Source organism: Phytophthora parasitica (assembly GCF_000247585.1).
Source record: "Phytophthora parasitica INRA-310 unplaced genomic scaffold supercont2.1, whole genome shotgun sequence".
NCBI lineage: Eukaryota > Oomycota > Peronosporomycetes > Peronosporales > Peronosporaceae > Phytophthora > Phytophthora nicotianae.
In genome coordinates this window covers 3063293-3078075 of record NW_008634126.1, presented here as the reverse complement: position 1 = coordinate 3078075, position 14783 = coordinate 3063293, and the positions used below count along the sequence as shown (strand labels likewise).

Here is a 14783-nt window from a genome sequence, read left to right as displayed (position 1 = left end):
AAATGCGACGCTCTTCTAGGAAATCGTGGTCAAATGCCTTGCCCAGAATTCCTCAGAAGGCATCGCGTTTGTGCTTGACAAGATCTATCCCCTCCAATTGGGGTCCCATCGACTTCTTCAATGCTCTGTCGTACAATGTTTAAGCATCATTCGTTAGCTGCGTAGTTCGAGCTCGATGATTCACTAAACGTACTGATATAGCTCGTTAAACTCGGAGAATCGCCGCCAGAGGCTCCATTCCTTCATTAAACAACGACCCACCAACTTGCTGAACACTTGACACGAGCAAGTGATCATGTATTCCTGAGAGCGTAGTGAGTTATGAAACGTAATTAACGATCAAATAGAGGCGCAGCTACATTCTGGACACGTACAGCGTGGGTGCCGTCGACATGAAGTCGAGAATTAACGACACGAGCCTGGAACTCGAACTCGTTTCCTGGTTGTGTGACGGCAAACCGAGGAGCTCGAGGTCCGTCTCTAACAACTTGAGTGAGCGCTTTCACCCACTCTTTCTTCGTCGCGTCATCCGGAGCCGAAAAGTAGTGTGTGCAGTCCTTTCCTTAACCGCGCTGGTTTCGCGAACGTAGAAACAGTAGGGTGTGTCGTCGACGTCGATACCGTTAGAGGGTTCACCTGGTACGGGTGTTGCAATGTCGGCCCCCACTAGATAAATGCCCCAGTACATCTCGAACTGCGATCGATCGGTGAATGCAATCAAGCGAGCCGAGATGTCATCGAGCTTGACGAACAGATTTCGCCACTCCTGCTTCTTCTTCTGAACGGAACGTCGATGTTGATCCTCCGATGTCACCATCAGGATAAACCCCTCCATGGTTCTGCTTGACTTCGTTCAGATTGAAATGCGATGTCAGAGCGTTGAAGCGCAACTACGGGGATACCAACTCCCCATTATCAGCTCGGAGGACGAACTCGAGGACGCTATTTTCGATGAGAATCACATTTCGTAGTGGTATTATTATCGTATCAATACTTGTACGACTTGTATCAAGCTTGTTTATCTATCTCTCGATATGTATGTGAATGACGAGATATCCAGGCCAAGCTCATCGACTCCGCTGAGAGCTGTAGCTGCTGGTTCAAGCGGTTCTGCTACTTGCACTCCATTGTCATTCAGACCTTGTTCGGGTCGATTGTTTGCTTGGATGAGGATCGACTTTCTGGTTCCCATAACTGCGGCCTGCTGTGCATAAGTGAATGAGAATATCGTTGTTTGAAACCAGAAAGCAGCTTTTGCAACGTACTCTTACTGGGAAACGAGACCTGCGTTTCCCCTTCGCTGACTCCAAAGCTCTAGTGAACGAGCTACCCAAGCGTTTCTGGAGCAGCGGAACTACGAATGTATGCTGTTGTACAAGGTCCACGACAGTCCGACTTTTGTAGTTCTACCAGCAATATAGGACGGATAAAATAATAGTTTTAAAACACCCACACATGAGTAGGGTACCTTCATGACCCAGAGTGACGGTGTAGACCCAGGTTCCAAGCGCTCTTGTTCTAGGGCCATATGTAATAGCACTGTGCCGTGCCCTTGGCGACCTGCCCAGTGGAATGCTGTATCCCCCTGCATAATTCGCAATAGAATATTGTTTCGATCAGTGTCTTTTGATAATTACTACAGTTATACAACGCGAACGGCTTACATAGCTGTCACGGTGTCTTGGACTAGCTCCGTGGTGTAGCAAGGTTACACAGACATCAGCGTGCCCTGCACGCGCAGCTTCAATTAAGGCAGTAGTCTTACTAGCCACCTGCCAATCCAAGCTCTAAGAATCTACATTTGAAATATAAAAATCCAACGAGAGAAGTACGTACACTGTCGACTACGTCCACATCGCATCCAGTGGTCAAAATGAGTTCAACGATAGCTCGGTATCCGTGCCTATATCAACACGCCAACACCATCGCACAAGTCAGATCACTTGCTTTAATACACACAACGCAACATTTGCAAGTATACGCACCATGCTGCATAGTGAAGTAGGGTTCGTCCACCCTGCTCTGCGTCTGGGTGTCGTCGACGCAATAGCATCGGTGCACCTTCAACAAGAAAGTAACTCCACACCATATTCACATCGCTGCTGCTCACTGCATCCCAAACACTTCCGTGATACTCGATAACGCGTTTACGGGCTTCCGCTCGCTCTCGTCGCTTAATGGCATCTTCATCAGCCTCCGCAGCAACCGGTCGATGTACATTGGTTTGGCCCCAAATATTAACGTCTCTGCCCGGCGAGGAGCTCTCAAGACCATCTCTCTATTAACATGCAGCAATCAGTGTTGTCTAGGATAAGTTTCAATAGGCTGGGTTTCAACTACTTACCAAGTCTGCAGTCGTGTTGATGTCGAAGTTGTGGTGCGACCCTGCAGAGCGAGATAATGCTAGTTCTTCCTGCCTCTGTTGCATACGCTCCTCTTTCTTGGCACGTAGGCGCGAGTGGAACACAGTTGCTCCATCAGCATCGCCTTCCCCGCCCATGAACAACAAACGCTATGCTTGAACTGTACTTGCGACCTCTCATCATACACGGCTATATTGTTTAGAAATGGCTACGTTGTCTTTAGAAACTCACCCTTCAACTCGATCTGTACTGTACAACTAAGCAGCAACGTTCAACAGCATCACCGACGAGCCTCCAGTGGCTTCTGCATCGCCCTATGCTCATTACAGCTACATTGACAGTACCACTACCTCCAATACCATTTCTAAACGCCCTACGGGCAACGAGAAAGTGACAGTTTCGACGTCCATGTTCGCTGCCAATCGACCATATTAGCGCATTTCCGGCAATTGCCACGTCACGGACCACCAAAGCAAGAAACAATCAGTCGCTGGATCAAAGTTGGAGGGAAAATCCGCACGGCGGCATTGAATCAATGAATTCCGTGACTGAAAGGGCAAAGTTGAGACTCGTGAGGAGAGTCTGAAGCATCCACAGCTTCGGAAGTATCTGACGTGCACGGCAAGTGTGGAGCCGCGTTTTGTTAGATGCGAGATTAGACAGGTACCTAATTTCAAGTATTGTTTCAGCAATGGAGCGTGTGTGGATGACCTCCACCTATATTCTGTGCGTTGTTCTAGCCTGGAATCAAACGCTCATTGAAGACAATAGACGTGAGCTGTTGCTGGCGAACGAGGCTTTCGGAAAAATGACGGATGCAGGAGAACTTTGATAATCCAACTATTTCTGTTCGGCAATTGTCGTGGAACGAACGGCTTTACCCGTGCCGGCATCTTTGAAGCTTTTCACACTCAATACCGGACGTTGGTAGTACATCGCACTTTGGACATATGAGAGTAACTGCAGCGATTCTTGCCAGTCACGGAACTAGTTCTGCTCGTCTTTGGGTGAAGGCTACTTGTATACCTGTACCCAGAAGAGTAACTACGCAAAGGAAAGAAGACCCACGGCCGGTACCGGAAGGCTCATCGATAGAAGGAAAAGACCCCGTCATCTATGAGGTCAATAGCATACATCCCGACGTTGTACTTCACGCACAACTGACACGGTCTACCCCGGCAGCAAACAAGGAAAAAAAATACAGCAGCAGTACATCCACTTCAACGACACTTTAACTCATCATGTAAGTAGTAATATCTTGAGATACTACGAAGTGGGGTCAGCTTCGTGCTCACTTACTACTGTCTGGCGTTTTATGCCTTGGTGGGCGTGTACGGGTTGAAGAAGTCCTCTCCCAGCCAGGAACGAGTGGGCTTCGTGTAAAGCGCACTGCCCTTTTCGAAATTCGCAGCATCATTCACATCACCAGTGCCCTTGTACTTGGCCACTGCGGGGTACGGGTAAACCGGGCGCGTGACGGTCGTAGCTGCCGATCCCGAAGAAGATGCCTCCGCCTCCAAATTACGCTGCGGAGCCGAGCCAGAAGGGGGTCCGCCAGAGCCAGAACCAGACTTGGCCCACTGACCGAACTTGCTCTCGCCCGTGTTGGTCGGCGTGCTCGTTTCAATGGCTTCGGGCGCAGTACCAGACTCTACCCATTCCAGCATGGGCGTCACCAAATCGATCGCAGACGGACCTTCACCGTTTCCGCAATGATACACTCCAGGAAGAAGATACAGACGCTCGAACTCGTTCAGCACTTTTTTGCCCATGGTCTTTTGCAATGCTTCGTGGTAGGCAATGGTCGTACGCGGCGAGATGTGCGGGTCTGACCAACCGTGCCAAATGATGAGCTTGCCTCCGGCCTTGTGGAATTTCGAGAGATCCGAACTCACGGCATCGAGAAGAGGATGGCGTGCACGTAACAGATCGATGGTGGATTTAGTGAAGTCAAAGTCGCTCAAGGTGTAGTTATCGCCCGGATAGTCTTCGAAGATCAAGTACTTGATGGCAGCAAGCGCAGTGTTGGTGCTCATGATGTCGCCTGTGTACGAGTCCGAGACGAAGACACCGGACCAAGCTAACTCCGATCCGTACTGCTCCTCTCCGACTGTCAGGTACTTTCCACTATCTTTCGGACCATTGTAGAAATTGGTCACGGCCGTCACTTCGGCTGACGTCAAGCACGTAGAGTTGTCGGTAGCGTCCGCGGCACACTCGATCGTCGACGGGTCGAAGTTGCAGAGTCTGGGATCGGACAGGAGGCCGTCTTCGATACCGTCAAGAGAGTCGCAAGCTTTGACGACGGCATCGTGCAGAATTGAAGCGCGGTCAGCGATGACGATGCGCTTTCCTTCGTTGTCGGTGTTGCTAACTGATAGCCATCCGTGGTGAAAACTGTTCTGGAATGTGAAGAGCATGGCGGGTGCACCAGCGATGATACCGTCGAAGTCGTTCGGGTAGCGGATGGCTTCCATGACAGCCTCACGACCACCATCGGAGCAACCGTTGAAATACGAATATGCTGCTTCCTGGCCATAATAGGCCTTGATCAGCTTCTTAGCCGTCTCGGCTGTCTGATGAACAGCCAGGTACGCAAAGGCCACTCGTCTGTCTTCATCAAGGCCGAACTCGCCATCGGAGCCACCTGCCATGTCCGAGGAGGCCAACGCGAACTCACCGTTGGTCACTTGAGCAGAACCGTCAGCTGCGCCTGGCTGGATGTTGATGTTGCCGCACAAGCCGCCGCATCCGACTTGCATGTAGCGCTGCGTCCAATTCGCCACGGGAAGCATTACCTGCCAACCCGCAGATGATGCGAAGTTACCCGTAACCGAGCAATAGGTGGTGCCATCGCTATCGCTCTCCTCGGCTGCGGTAATGTTACTGCCGGCACCACCAATAGCGGTGATATCAACAGCTAACAGATCTGAGCAAGCAGCGACTGGTTCCACTGGTGCAAGACTGACGGCGTTGTCCGAGGAGGTTTGCTCGACGGATGTCTGCTCGGCTGTCGAGGTCTTGGTGGAGGAACTTACGCCGCTCTTGAAGTCGACTGCAGACACAAGAGCTAGTGTAGCGACAGCGGCTGCAAGTGAAGCAGCAGGGCTTCGAAAGGACCTCATCGTCCAGTGAAGTAAAGCTGGCTGTAGTTGAGGTGGAAGATTCGAAAATGAATTCAAGCGTGGCGCGTGGTGCACTCTACGAACAGCAGTCTATCGACGTGTTGGTGCATCAGCTATCATTCCGCTTGCATCCCGCGATTAATGAGACTGAGCAGAACAGGTGACATGGTTGATGCCGTACTATCACGTACGGCCCGCACAGCTTCCACTTTTGTACGCTGCTTGGTCACCACTCCTGTCCACCTCACTTGATGTTAAACGATGAATAATCTTTAATTGAAAAAGTTTACACCCAGCAGTCATAGACGGAACGAGAAAGTGGTTTTCAGCTTTGAAGTTCCCGGCTGGCATCTGGATGGTACCAGCGGCGGTTCGTGTTCATCACTTCGGGTGACTACGATGTACGCATCCAGCTCCACCTGAATTGGCATCGCCTTTGCCGGCAAAGAGTCCTACGGATCCAGATTAGGTTGTGCCGGCGGAATGTGAAGGAACTGATCGCTGAAAGTGGGGATTCTACAATACATATTTCATTTGACACAACAGGACTCAAGGCACACATACGGCTCCTCATTGCCGATAACAATCGTACAATGAGATTTGCGTGGAAGCAAAACACATATAGGCGAATGTAGCATGCATTTTTTTCATGACAACTTGAAGCGATTCACATTTCGCATCCACCATCGACAGACATCGTGCATGGTGCGGTGACTTACAAGCTGTCGTTCACAACAATGGCAGCAGTGCCACCATTGGGCTTAAGCATGAATACTAGATGGTAGTGGATGATTTATCTTTGAGTCTCTTCAATGGAGGAAAATTCATCCCGTTGAACGTGTCATGGGGCCCATTCTGATCGAGAAAAACCCGAGGAGCACTATGCGAGGAAACTTGTGGACGAGGCAATAGCAATTTCTAGTTTGTCAGCATGATCGGTCATTAACCATGTAAAAGTATTGTTGGTACTCGAAAGCGCTATTTGTTGTTTGGTTTGATAGAATTCGTCGTTTAGAAAGTAATCATGAGGGTGTTCTTGTGGTTTGTGGCTGCCCAAGCCAAAGTTGAGATGGCATTATCATCGCTCACTTGATATAATCTTGTGATGCCGGATCATTCTCGGATATATTAGGGTCGTTGTTTTCTCGACCAAAGCAGCAACATCAACCTCAGTACGGTGGAAAATAGCGTGCATTGTCGCCGCTCAGCTGCCGTGTTCAATGAGAACCCAATGGCGCCGTGGTAGACCGACTCGCCACGATGTTGTACCGAGAGAAAGAGAGAGAAAGGTGGCCTTCTACTTGAGTACCACGATGTTGTATCGAGACCGCTTGTTGTTGTTTTTCATTGGAACCACTTCAACTTGAAGTGGCCAATATTACGTGTTAAATAACGTAAATGTAACGTTTTGTCGTTATAACGTTTGATTTGCGTCATTCACAAACCGGTTGGAAAATGCTGAAGACCGCTCTCATGGGCTCGGGGGTTCCCCTGCGCCAGGCGACGGCACGCAACTTCGCGAGCGCCAAGTTCGGCTCACGTCTGCCTAATGCGCTGCGGCCCAGTGCGCGCTCTCCACTGCTGCACAAACGCCCCAGCGCAGCGGAGCAGCAAGTGAGGCAACAGTACCACTACCGCTCCAGCAGTCGACGTGAGAGCCGCGCCGTATCGGGCGACGTGGTGGTGCTTGGCCTCATCTCCGCCAACGTCGCGGTCACCATTGGCTGGATGCGCGCACAGGCACCACCACCAAGACACCCGGCGCAGCAGCTACGAGCCTTCCAGCCATCCATGAGGACGATGCTCACCCACTTCACCACGTCCACACAGCATCTAAAGGAGGGACGGTACTACACACTACTGACTTCCATGTTCAGCCAGGCGACGCTGGGGCATTTGGGCGCCAATATGCTGGGTCTATACTTCTTTGGAAGGCAGCTCTGCGACTTGCTGGGCCACAGGAAGTTCCTCGGACTGTACCTTGCGAGCGGCGTGATCTCGTCGGCTGCAGCGGTGTATGAGCAGCACTTGTCGGGGCGACTGACCTTTAACCTGGGCGCAAGTGGAGCTGTGAACGCCATCACGGCCATGAACATCTTGCTGTTCCCGCACGGCACGCTGCTGATCTTTGGCATCATTCCCATGCCGGCGTGGCTCGGTGGCTCACTCTTCATCTTCAAGGACGCGTACTCATTCGCAACGGATCGGCAGGACGGCATCGGCCATGTGGCACACCTCAGCGGCGCGGCCGTTGGAGCGGCATACTACTACTATCTGCGTCGCGGAGGCTTCCGGAGCTTCCGACGCTTTTGAGATAAGAGAGTGAAATGGTTTAAGGGTCAATGTAGACCAGATACAAGACTAAAAAAAATTCAAAAACTAAGAGCACTACAGACAACAAGCAGCTAGGATGCTTCAGACTCACGTTATGCAAGGATCTAGCATGGCTTAGTGTACCACCAAGCTCACAATATCAGTGTTTCCAACCAAGTTCTGTTGGCCTTCGAAGACACCGTTTTCTTCCAAGCCAAGATTGAAGTGGCCATCCTAAAATAATGTATGCCACATCATATTTACCCACCTCGAATAGTGCGCCCTTGACATCGTCTCCGATTTGTAACGTCATTCCAGGATCGACTAAGCCAAGCGATGCAGAAGACTCGGAGCAAGTGCGTGCGCTATCTTCTCCCCCCTGGCGCTCAAAAAGCTTAAGCAATAGGGGGACCTTCGCCACCTTCCTCAGCCTCTCACCTTTCTTACTCATGCGTTTGTTATGCTCGCAATTAGCTCGAATCCGACTGGATTCCAGAGCCTCCTCGGGGTCTCCGTGCTCTGGCACGGCTGGCTCAAGAAGCTTGGGCGATTTAGCAAGCGCTGGCGTAAACGCTACTTCATATTCTTGTCTACACCCAACGGCATGAAGGAGTTGCGTCACTATGACACATTCAAGGACGTCAATACGCTGCTCATGTCCACGCCGAAGGGCGTTATCTCGATGACGGATGCCACGGGTATCTGCTGCTTCACGCCCGTACCTATGGCTGGCAGGAAACCCATGAAATTTGTACGCTGAGTAGCTATTTTGTCTCCAAATTTTCATTTGGTGTGCTAACTTATTGATTGTTGGGCGAACCAGAACCGCTCGGATACCAATGACTCGAGACCGGGTGCATACGACCAGAAATTTGCTGTTCTGACGCCTCTTGTAAGTCAACTTTGTATAATACTAGGAGGATGAATACTGATTGTTATTGTAGCACGTGAATTTGCTGGCTTTCCACAATGGCAGAGAATGGAGTGGGTATGTCACGCAGAATTACCATTATTCGGGCGCGATACTAAACGTGATGTGTATTTAGTGCCAGTGAATCGCAGCAAGGATTGTCGTTATTGGCATCACTATCGGCGTTTTACCCGACTGTGGATGTTCTTCATTCAGGGTGGATGACGAAGAGGCGAGAGCGGAATGTTCACAGTCCAAAGAGCATTATGACGTACTGGAAGCGGCATTTCTTCGTTTTCTTGACGTCGGGTGATCTGCTGTACTTTCGGGACGATACATTGGGTGAACTACAGGGTCGTGTGGACGTTCGCCATGCCCCTACCGTTCGCGTTACTGGAGAGCAGCTTATGGAAGAGAGGAAAAAAGATGGAGGCATGTTTAAGTTTGCTAAAATGCCAGCACTCGAACGGGAGACGTGTCTGATTTGGATTGCCACTCCTCCGTCCAAGATGTTTGTATTGAAACTGGAGGATGATCACGAAGAATCGGGTGGTGGAGCTGGTGGTAAAGCAGCTCTCGGGTCTTCAGGTGTGGGGGTTACTACCAGAAAAGCTGAGCTTACTCCAAGCTCCAAGAAGTGGTTACACTTGCTACTACAGGGGCATGCGGAAACAAAGTATACACAGCTTGAAAAATGTATTGCAACGGGCAAGTATGGGCTGACAACAGAGGTGAGAGCAGTTGTGACATCCCTTCCATCTTCTTCGTGATTTCAAACACCTTCTATTTGTTAAAAATTGACTATTTTATTGAATAGATTATCTCGGCAGTCCGTGCAGGAATCCCAGACGAGCTGCGTGGACAACTTTGGAAAGGATTTTCTGGTGCGACCGATCTCCAACGACGCGTAGAGCTTAAACATGCGATCCGCAGTGCATCCAAGTCATCGAACGTTTTCCGCATGCCATCACGTGAAAATTCTGTCAGAAGTGGCCACAAATCTCCAACATCGAAGAAGCACGCAATTTATGAAATGTGCTCTGCAGCCATTGACGCAACGAAGATGGATACACCGGAGAACCAAATGCTTTTCACCCGTTTGTGCGCGTTGGCGCTCCAGGAAAGTGGGCACGCAGCGGTTACTGCGCGGACAAGTGAACTACAGAATTTATCCGGTCGCTTTGGACGTGCTGTTTCAGATGCATCGAACCCGTCAGATCAATACAGTGAAGACCGCGGGTCATTTTACGATGACGAACGAGACTCCATGGACGACGAAGACGCCGAACAGTTTGAGGTCGAAGAGACTAAAGCTGGCAGCGATCCTTTTCGTAGACGCCCGTCAGCTCGAAATACACTCAAGCAGCTCGAAAAGGGCAAAATGGGCAACTACGTGTACCCTAGCGACTACCCTGCAGCAGATTGGGAGCTTACATCCAGGCGCCGGTTATTAATCGCAAGCTCGCGTTACAAGTAAGTTGACAAGCCGATTGTGGCTATCTCTTTGCTCACAGTCTCTCATTACTGCTTTTGTTTTGTTTTTGTGGTTTCATCCAGTCCATATTCCCATCCATTTCCTTGGAGAGTGTCTTGTTTACTGCTCGCGTATGTCGAAGAAGAGAGCGCATTCTGGATCATTAACAGGTACGGATACCCTCATTTGTAAAGGTTACTAGATGACTACTGTGCAATGCTGAAATATTCGCGTTTTCATGGTTAACAGCATCATCGATTCGCTTCTTCCGGGTTATTTCCATGGCTACCGGCCAGCTTTGCAGATTGATGTGGCAGCGTTCACCACACTTCTAGAAAACCGTTTACCGACTCTCGCAGCTCATCTAGCAACCTTGAAGTTCCCTCTTGGCCGGCTAGTTGAACGATGGTTCCTAAGCTTATTCACCGCTTCGCTTATCCCGCTCCCCACAGTAAGTGCTGCAGTCTATACGAATCCATATCGTTACCACTTCCTGAATTGCTATCTTCTGACGCAGGTTCTGCGGATTTGGGATGCCTTCTTCATTCGTGGAGTGATTGTGTTCTACGGAGTCGGTATTGCGTTGCTGTTTCGCGCGGAAGAAACGCTTTTTCATGCCAAAACTGCCACTGAAGCGGAGGAGTATTTGAGAGCTAGCGAACGAAGCTGCATCGATGCTGATGCGGTCTTCTCCGTGGTCTTCAAGGACGATCTTACCATCCCCTGTAGGTCGATTCTTGCCAACTCCTTGAGGAGACCGAATAATTACCAATGTTTGTTTTGTTGCTCCACTTGCAGGGCTCACAGGTGAGCAACTTGAAAAACTGAGATTGTCACAGCGTCATCGAGTGATGGAGCTGGTATCGCAGAAGGTGGGGTACTTCAAAGATAAGCTGAGCATTCTCAAGCTTACACAAGACCTAGGTTCGCGCTGCCAAGCTGTTGCCAAACAGTTCTTGACTGACCGTAAAGGCGTCACGGCTGCTCTGCGGCTCAGTGAGGTAGCCCAGACCAACGAAGAGAAAGACCCGTACGACATGTACGGACTTGAGGATGAAATCAACTCCCTCGACATTGGCTTCGATGGTGACAAACTGGAAGATTCGTTCCAAATGACCCTGCACTTGCTGCTCGAGCAAGTAAGGGAGTCTTCTGCAGCGGCGGAAGCCCTTGCAGTTGAGCTGGGACAGCGACAAGCCAAGTGGTTAGCTGCTTCAAGCCAGCTTGCAGCTTGCCCCCTTGCTCAACCTCCCACACCGGACTCACACAGTTGGCTCTCGCAGGTTAAGCAAGGCAAAATCTCCGGCGCAGGACATGACGCTTCTTCCCTCTTTGCCTCCGGAGGCGATGGATTTCCTTCTGCTTCTCGTGTCATCGAAGCGTCTGGCATGATGTTCGACACCGGTGAAGCTCGTCTTCCTAGCAACGATGCCTCAGGAAGTGGGAACGATAACTCAACCGCTGGACAACGTAGCTGCTTGTTGATGGAGAGAGAAGACCTCATGCTATCTGACCGTCATCTCGCTGAGATGTATCTGTACTCGTTGGTGTCCTCGCTTAAGGCGCTGTGTGCTGTTCGGCTAGAATGTCTCGGCGTAACGTATCGATTCATGTGGCATGGTGGGTCCTGGCTGGAGTCTGCTGTCAATTACCCTTCATTCTCCTCGACAACAGAGGCAGAAGCAGCTCCATCCACACCAAACTCGCGGCAATCTGTTCGAGTCAAGTCCCAGTCATCGATGTCTAGCTCGTCAAAAAGACGTCCGCGTGCTGTGGACGACTCGGCACTATCTGGTCGCAAACGTGGAGACTCTGGCGCGATTACACCAAGACGAGGGGGACGCCCAACCACACGTAGTTTCTACAATCCAAGCAAGTCTCCAACGCGACTACGACCAAGCTTATCGTCCGGTGATTTCTCGGTGCTGGAATTTGCCGCAGGCGGTGCAGGCACCAACTTGTACGATGACCCGATCATCGAAGGCCAGCCCGCTCCGTCTTCACCCACGTACGCTGAGCAACTTGTTGATGCCAGCGATGCCTACCCCGTCACACCAACATCGTCATCTCCGCAAGACAGCAGTGCAGTTGGGCTGGACTTTACCCTTGGTCGTGGTCTAGATCGCTGTGCGGCGTCGACGCTGGATACCTCGAACAAACCGTTGTTGGCAGCACTCACAACACAACACCGAGACGGTGAACGAGTGTTCAGAGAGTCACACAAACGCTTGCTTAGTGGTCTCGGCAAATTCTTGCGCCTCGAGTATCGTGACCAGGACTGGGCTTTGCGTGAGCGCGCTCTGACCATTGAACGAGAACTTCAGCAGGAACTTCAAGAGATTGAAGCCGAAGTTCATGGAGCACAATGGCTACAGCATTAGGTATGACAGCGTAACATGATAGGGTAACTTACGGTTGTGTTCTGATCGTCGCTCACCATTAAAGCTGCGTGCGCGGGCCTTTGATCCCATTACTGCTGGGCTGGGCCCCTACCACGGCACCAATCTCGCTGGTAAATGGGTCTCCGACGCTACTATCATCAGCATGGCTACTGGTGTTACTACTGGAGCGTTTGAAGAAATGGGGCGACTCGGCGAACGGGTGATCAGGATCATCGTTGCTGAGCACACGAATGCCCAGTTCTTCCATGATTTCTGTCACAGCCAGCCAGACTTCAGACTTGAGCATGGCATACTTGCGCGCATCCAGCTCTTCAGTGTATGAGTATACTCGAATGGTGTAGAGTTCCTCCATTGCTACGAAAAAGAAGCGTTCCCACTTCTCGCCATGCCGCAAGTCTGACTGGTTTTCTTCGTGAGATGTAAGTCCAACATGTAACGACTGTAGCATACTCTCCAGGCGTCGTAGAGCCTGTCGCAATGTCTCCACTGGTGTAGCGCGTGATACTCGGACGTGCAAATCCACGTCGCGCTTTGGTCGCTGCGAGAAATTGATCATGGGCTTGTAGAGAAAGAAACTGTTAGGCACATAAAGCGTTGTTCCTTCAAGGCTCACCACTGTCGTGTAACGCAGAGATACGCGATGTACGAATCCTTCAGCGTCTCCAACGCGAATAAAGTCGTCAATCTTGAACTGTGAATTGAACGCGAGAAAGAGACCGCCCACAACATTGTGGAAAGATGGCACGAAGCCCAACGCGATGGCCAGACCAATCACACCGAGCACCGAGTACTTGAGTGTAGCACTGTTACCCAAAGCTGACGAGTAGATGATCAGCGCAATGATTAACAGCGTCGTCAGCCGAAGAATCTACCGGCAAGTTAGCAACGGTAAATCAACAATACTAGGACGTTTTAAGCAGAATATCCGGTCTCTCACCTTGACTGACTCGGAGATAACCATCTTCTTGGAGAAGTCTCCATTTGTACCGACAAACCGCCGCACAGCCAACTATGTCGACCAAGCAAACAGGCATGTTAGGTCGCAAGAAAAAAAAAGAGAGTTGAACCCAACACTTACACTCTGGACGACGTTAAACAGTGAGTAGAGCCAATAGAGGAAGAAAACTCCCCAGATATAGGTAGGAAGGTGGCAGAAAAACTTGGTCAGATCCGATACTGCCAGTGACAGCAGCACTAGCGACATGGAGATGAGGTACGACGTGGAGCCCACACATGACTCCCGGAAGTCCTCGGCCACTCTGCACAGCAGCACAATAACAAGTCAATAAACGCTTGCCCATAATGCATTGTACCAGGCAATTGTTGTACTGTACTGATGCATGAACGGCAGCTTGGTGAGCACAAAAATGAGAAGGCGGACCAGTACGCGCGGAAGGAACGTCGCGAAGAAGACCAGCACAGCGGCCACGACCAGTTGCGGTGCCTTCACGCTGCGCCACCAATCGGGTAGGCACGATACGGAGGCGCAGTCGTCATCATTGCAGCCGTCGGAGGCGCGTACTGTGTCCACGGAAAGCACCAACACGTGCAGTATTAGCAACAGCTTGTCCATTGTCACCCGTAATATATTGTGACGTCTGGTAATTTACATCGTGAGCGTACTATTAGGGTGGGTAAAGTTGATGTAGACTACACAAAATGACATGTAACTCATACGTGGACCACATATCAAAAAACAATCCAATACCGGACCGGATTCGACGAATAAAACGCAACGCTGTTAACCCCAACAAATCTATTTTTAGGAGAAAAAATAGGAGGAATTTTCAGCTGCTTCATTTGAAAGTGTCCGCGAGGACAGCATGAAAAACAGGATTGGATACCAATAACCCTCGTTTGGTCTTCCTAGCCACACATCTAGTCGCTTGATATGACCCAAAGAACACTGTCAAAATGCTCCACAATAACCTTGTCGCTGAGTAGTAGGTAAAATGCTGTTTCTCCTTAAATTTAGGAGAAAAATTCAAGCTACATCGACTCACTTTTTGCCTTCATTGCGAAGGCGCAATGAGCAGCGACGCTGTTTCGAAGCAAGGCGCACACTCGGCTCACGCTGATTAGGTTGATCTAGCGACTGAGAGTGTAACGGGCCAGGTATTTACCGTTACTAGCTTACACGTAGCGATGAGGAAGCTCGTACTTAATACGACAAGATTCAATTTCCGGTAAAATAAA

The 14783-nt window shown here is 50.4% G+C and overlaps 6 protein-coding genes across 10 annotated transcripts; 2 read left to right on the top strand and 4 right to left on the bottom strand.

The window, feature by feature from the left end:
• Positions 1-52: 52 nt before the first annotated feature.
• Positions 53-835, bottom strand: PPTG_00808 (hypothetical protein; the record flags this gene model as incomplete). Its single annotated transcript, XM_008892325.1, has 4 exons — positions 53-125; positions 194-303; positions 375-515; positions 587-835. The coding sequence occupies 4 exons, from the start codon at positions 833-835 to the stop codon at positions 53-55; spliced, it is 573 nt and encodes a 190-aa protein (XP_008890573.1).
• A 110-nt stretch (positions 836-945) lies between these two features.
• On the bottom strand, positions 946-2605 carry PPTG_00807 (hypothetical protein). 4 transcript variants are annotated; one of them, XM_008892321.1, is made up of 7 exons: positions 2345-2605; positions 1986-2278; positions 1837-1903; positions 1665-1772; positions 1469-1585; positions 1266-1406; positions 946-1201 (listed from the first exon to the last, which is right to left on the bottom strand). In XM_008892321.1, exons 1-7 carry the CDS (start codon positions 2498-2500, stop codon positions 1019-1021), a joined length of 1065 nt encoding a protein of 354 aa, XP_008890569.1. In that variant the 5' UTR covers positions 2501-2605; the 3' UTR covers positions 946-1018. The 4 variants fall into 4 exon arrangements, with proteins under 4 accessions (XP_008890569.1, XP_008890571.1, XP_008890572.1 ...); XM_008892323.1 differs by having other exon boundaries at positions 1266-1585; XM_008892324.1 differs by having other exon boundaries at positions 946-1406.
• Positions 2606-3563: 958 nt separating this feature from the next.
• On the bottom strand, positions 3564-5488 carry PPTG_00806 (hypothetical protein; the record flags this gene model as incomplete). The annotated part of the gene is made up of 1 exon (XM_008892320.1): positions 3564-5488. One exon carries the CDS (start codon positions 5486-5488, stop codon positions 3677-3679), a length of 1812 nt encoding a protein of 603 aa, XP_008890568.1. The 3' UTR covers positions 3564-3676.
• A 1444-nt stretch (positions 5489-6932) lies between these two features.
• On the top strand, positions 6933-7978 carry PPTG_00805 (hypothetical protein). The gene has a single exon (XM_008892319.1). The coding sequence runs from the start codon at positions 6944-6946 to the stop codon at positions 7799-7801; it is 858 nt and encodes a 285-aa protein (XP_008890567.1). The 5' UTR covers positions 6933-6943; the 3' UTR covers positions 7802-7978.
• Positions 7979-8097: 119 nt separating this feature from the next.
• Positions 8098-13508, top strand: PPTG_00804 (hypothetical protein). The gene is made up of 10 exons (XM_008892318.1): positions 8098-8157; positions 8276-8552; positions 8625-8693; positions 8746-8789; positions 8848-9442; positions 9529-10184; positions 10269-10355; positions 10435-10636; positions 10703-10910; positions 10984-13508. The coding sequence occupies exons 1-10, from the start codon at positions 8138-8140 to the stop codon at positions 12564-12566; spliced, it is 3741 nt and encodes a 1246-aa protein (XP_008890566.1). The 5' UTR covers positions 8098-8137; the 3' UTR covers positions 12567-13508.
• Positions 9478-14180, bottom strand: PPTG_00803. 2 transcript variants are annotated; one of them, XM_008892316.1, is made up of 4 exons: positions 13922-14180; positions 13666-13846; positions 13525-13596; positions 9478-13455 (listed from the first exon to the last, which is right to left on the bottom strand). In XM_008892316.1, exons 1-4 carry the CDS (start codon positions 14158-14160, stop codon positions 12625-12627), a joined length of 1323 nt encoding a protein of 440 aa, XP_008890564.1. In that variant the 5' UTR covers positions 14161-14180; the 3' UTR covers positions 9478-12624. The 2 variants fall into 2 exon arrangements, with proteins under 2 accessions (XP_008890564.1, XP_008890565.1); XM_008892317.1 differs by having other exon boundaries at positions 13666-14180.
• Positions 14181-14783: the final 603 nt, after the last annotated feature.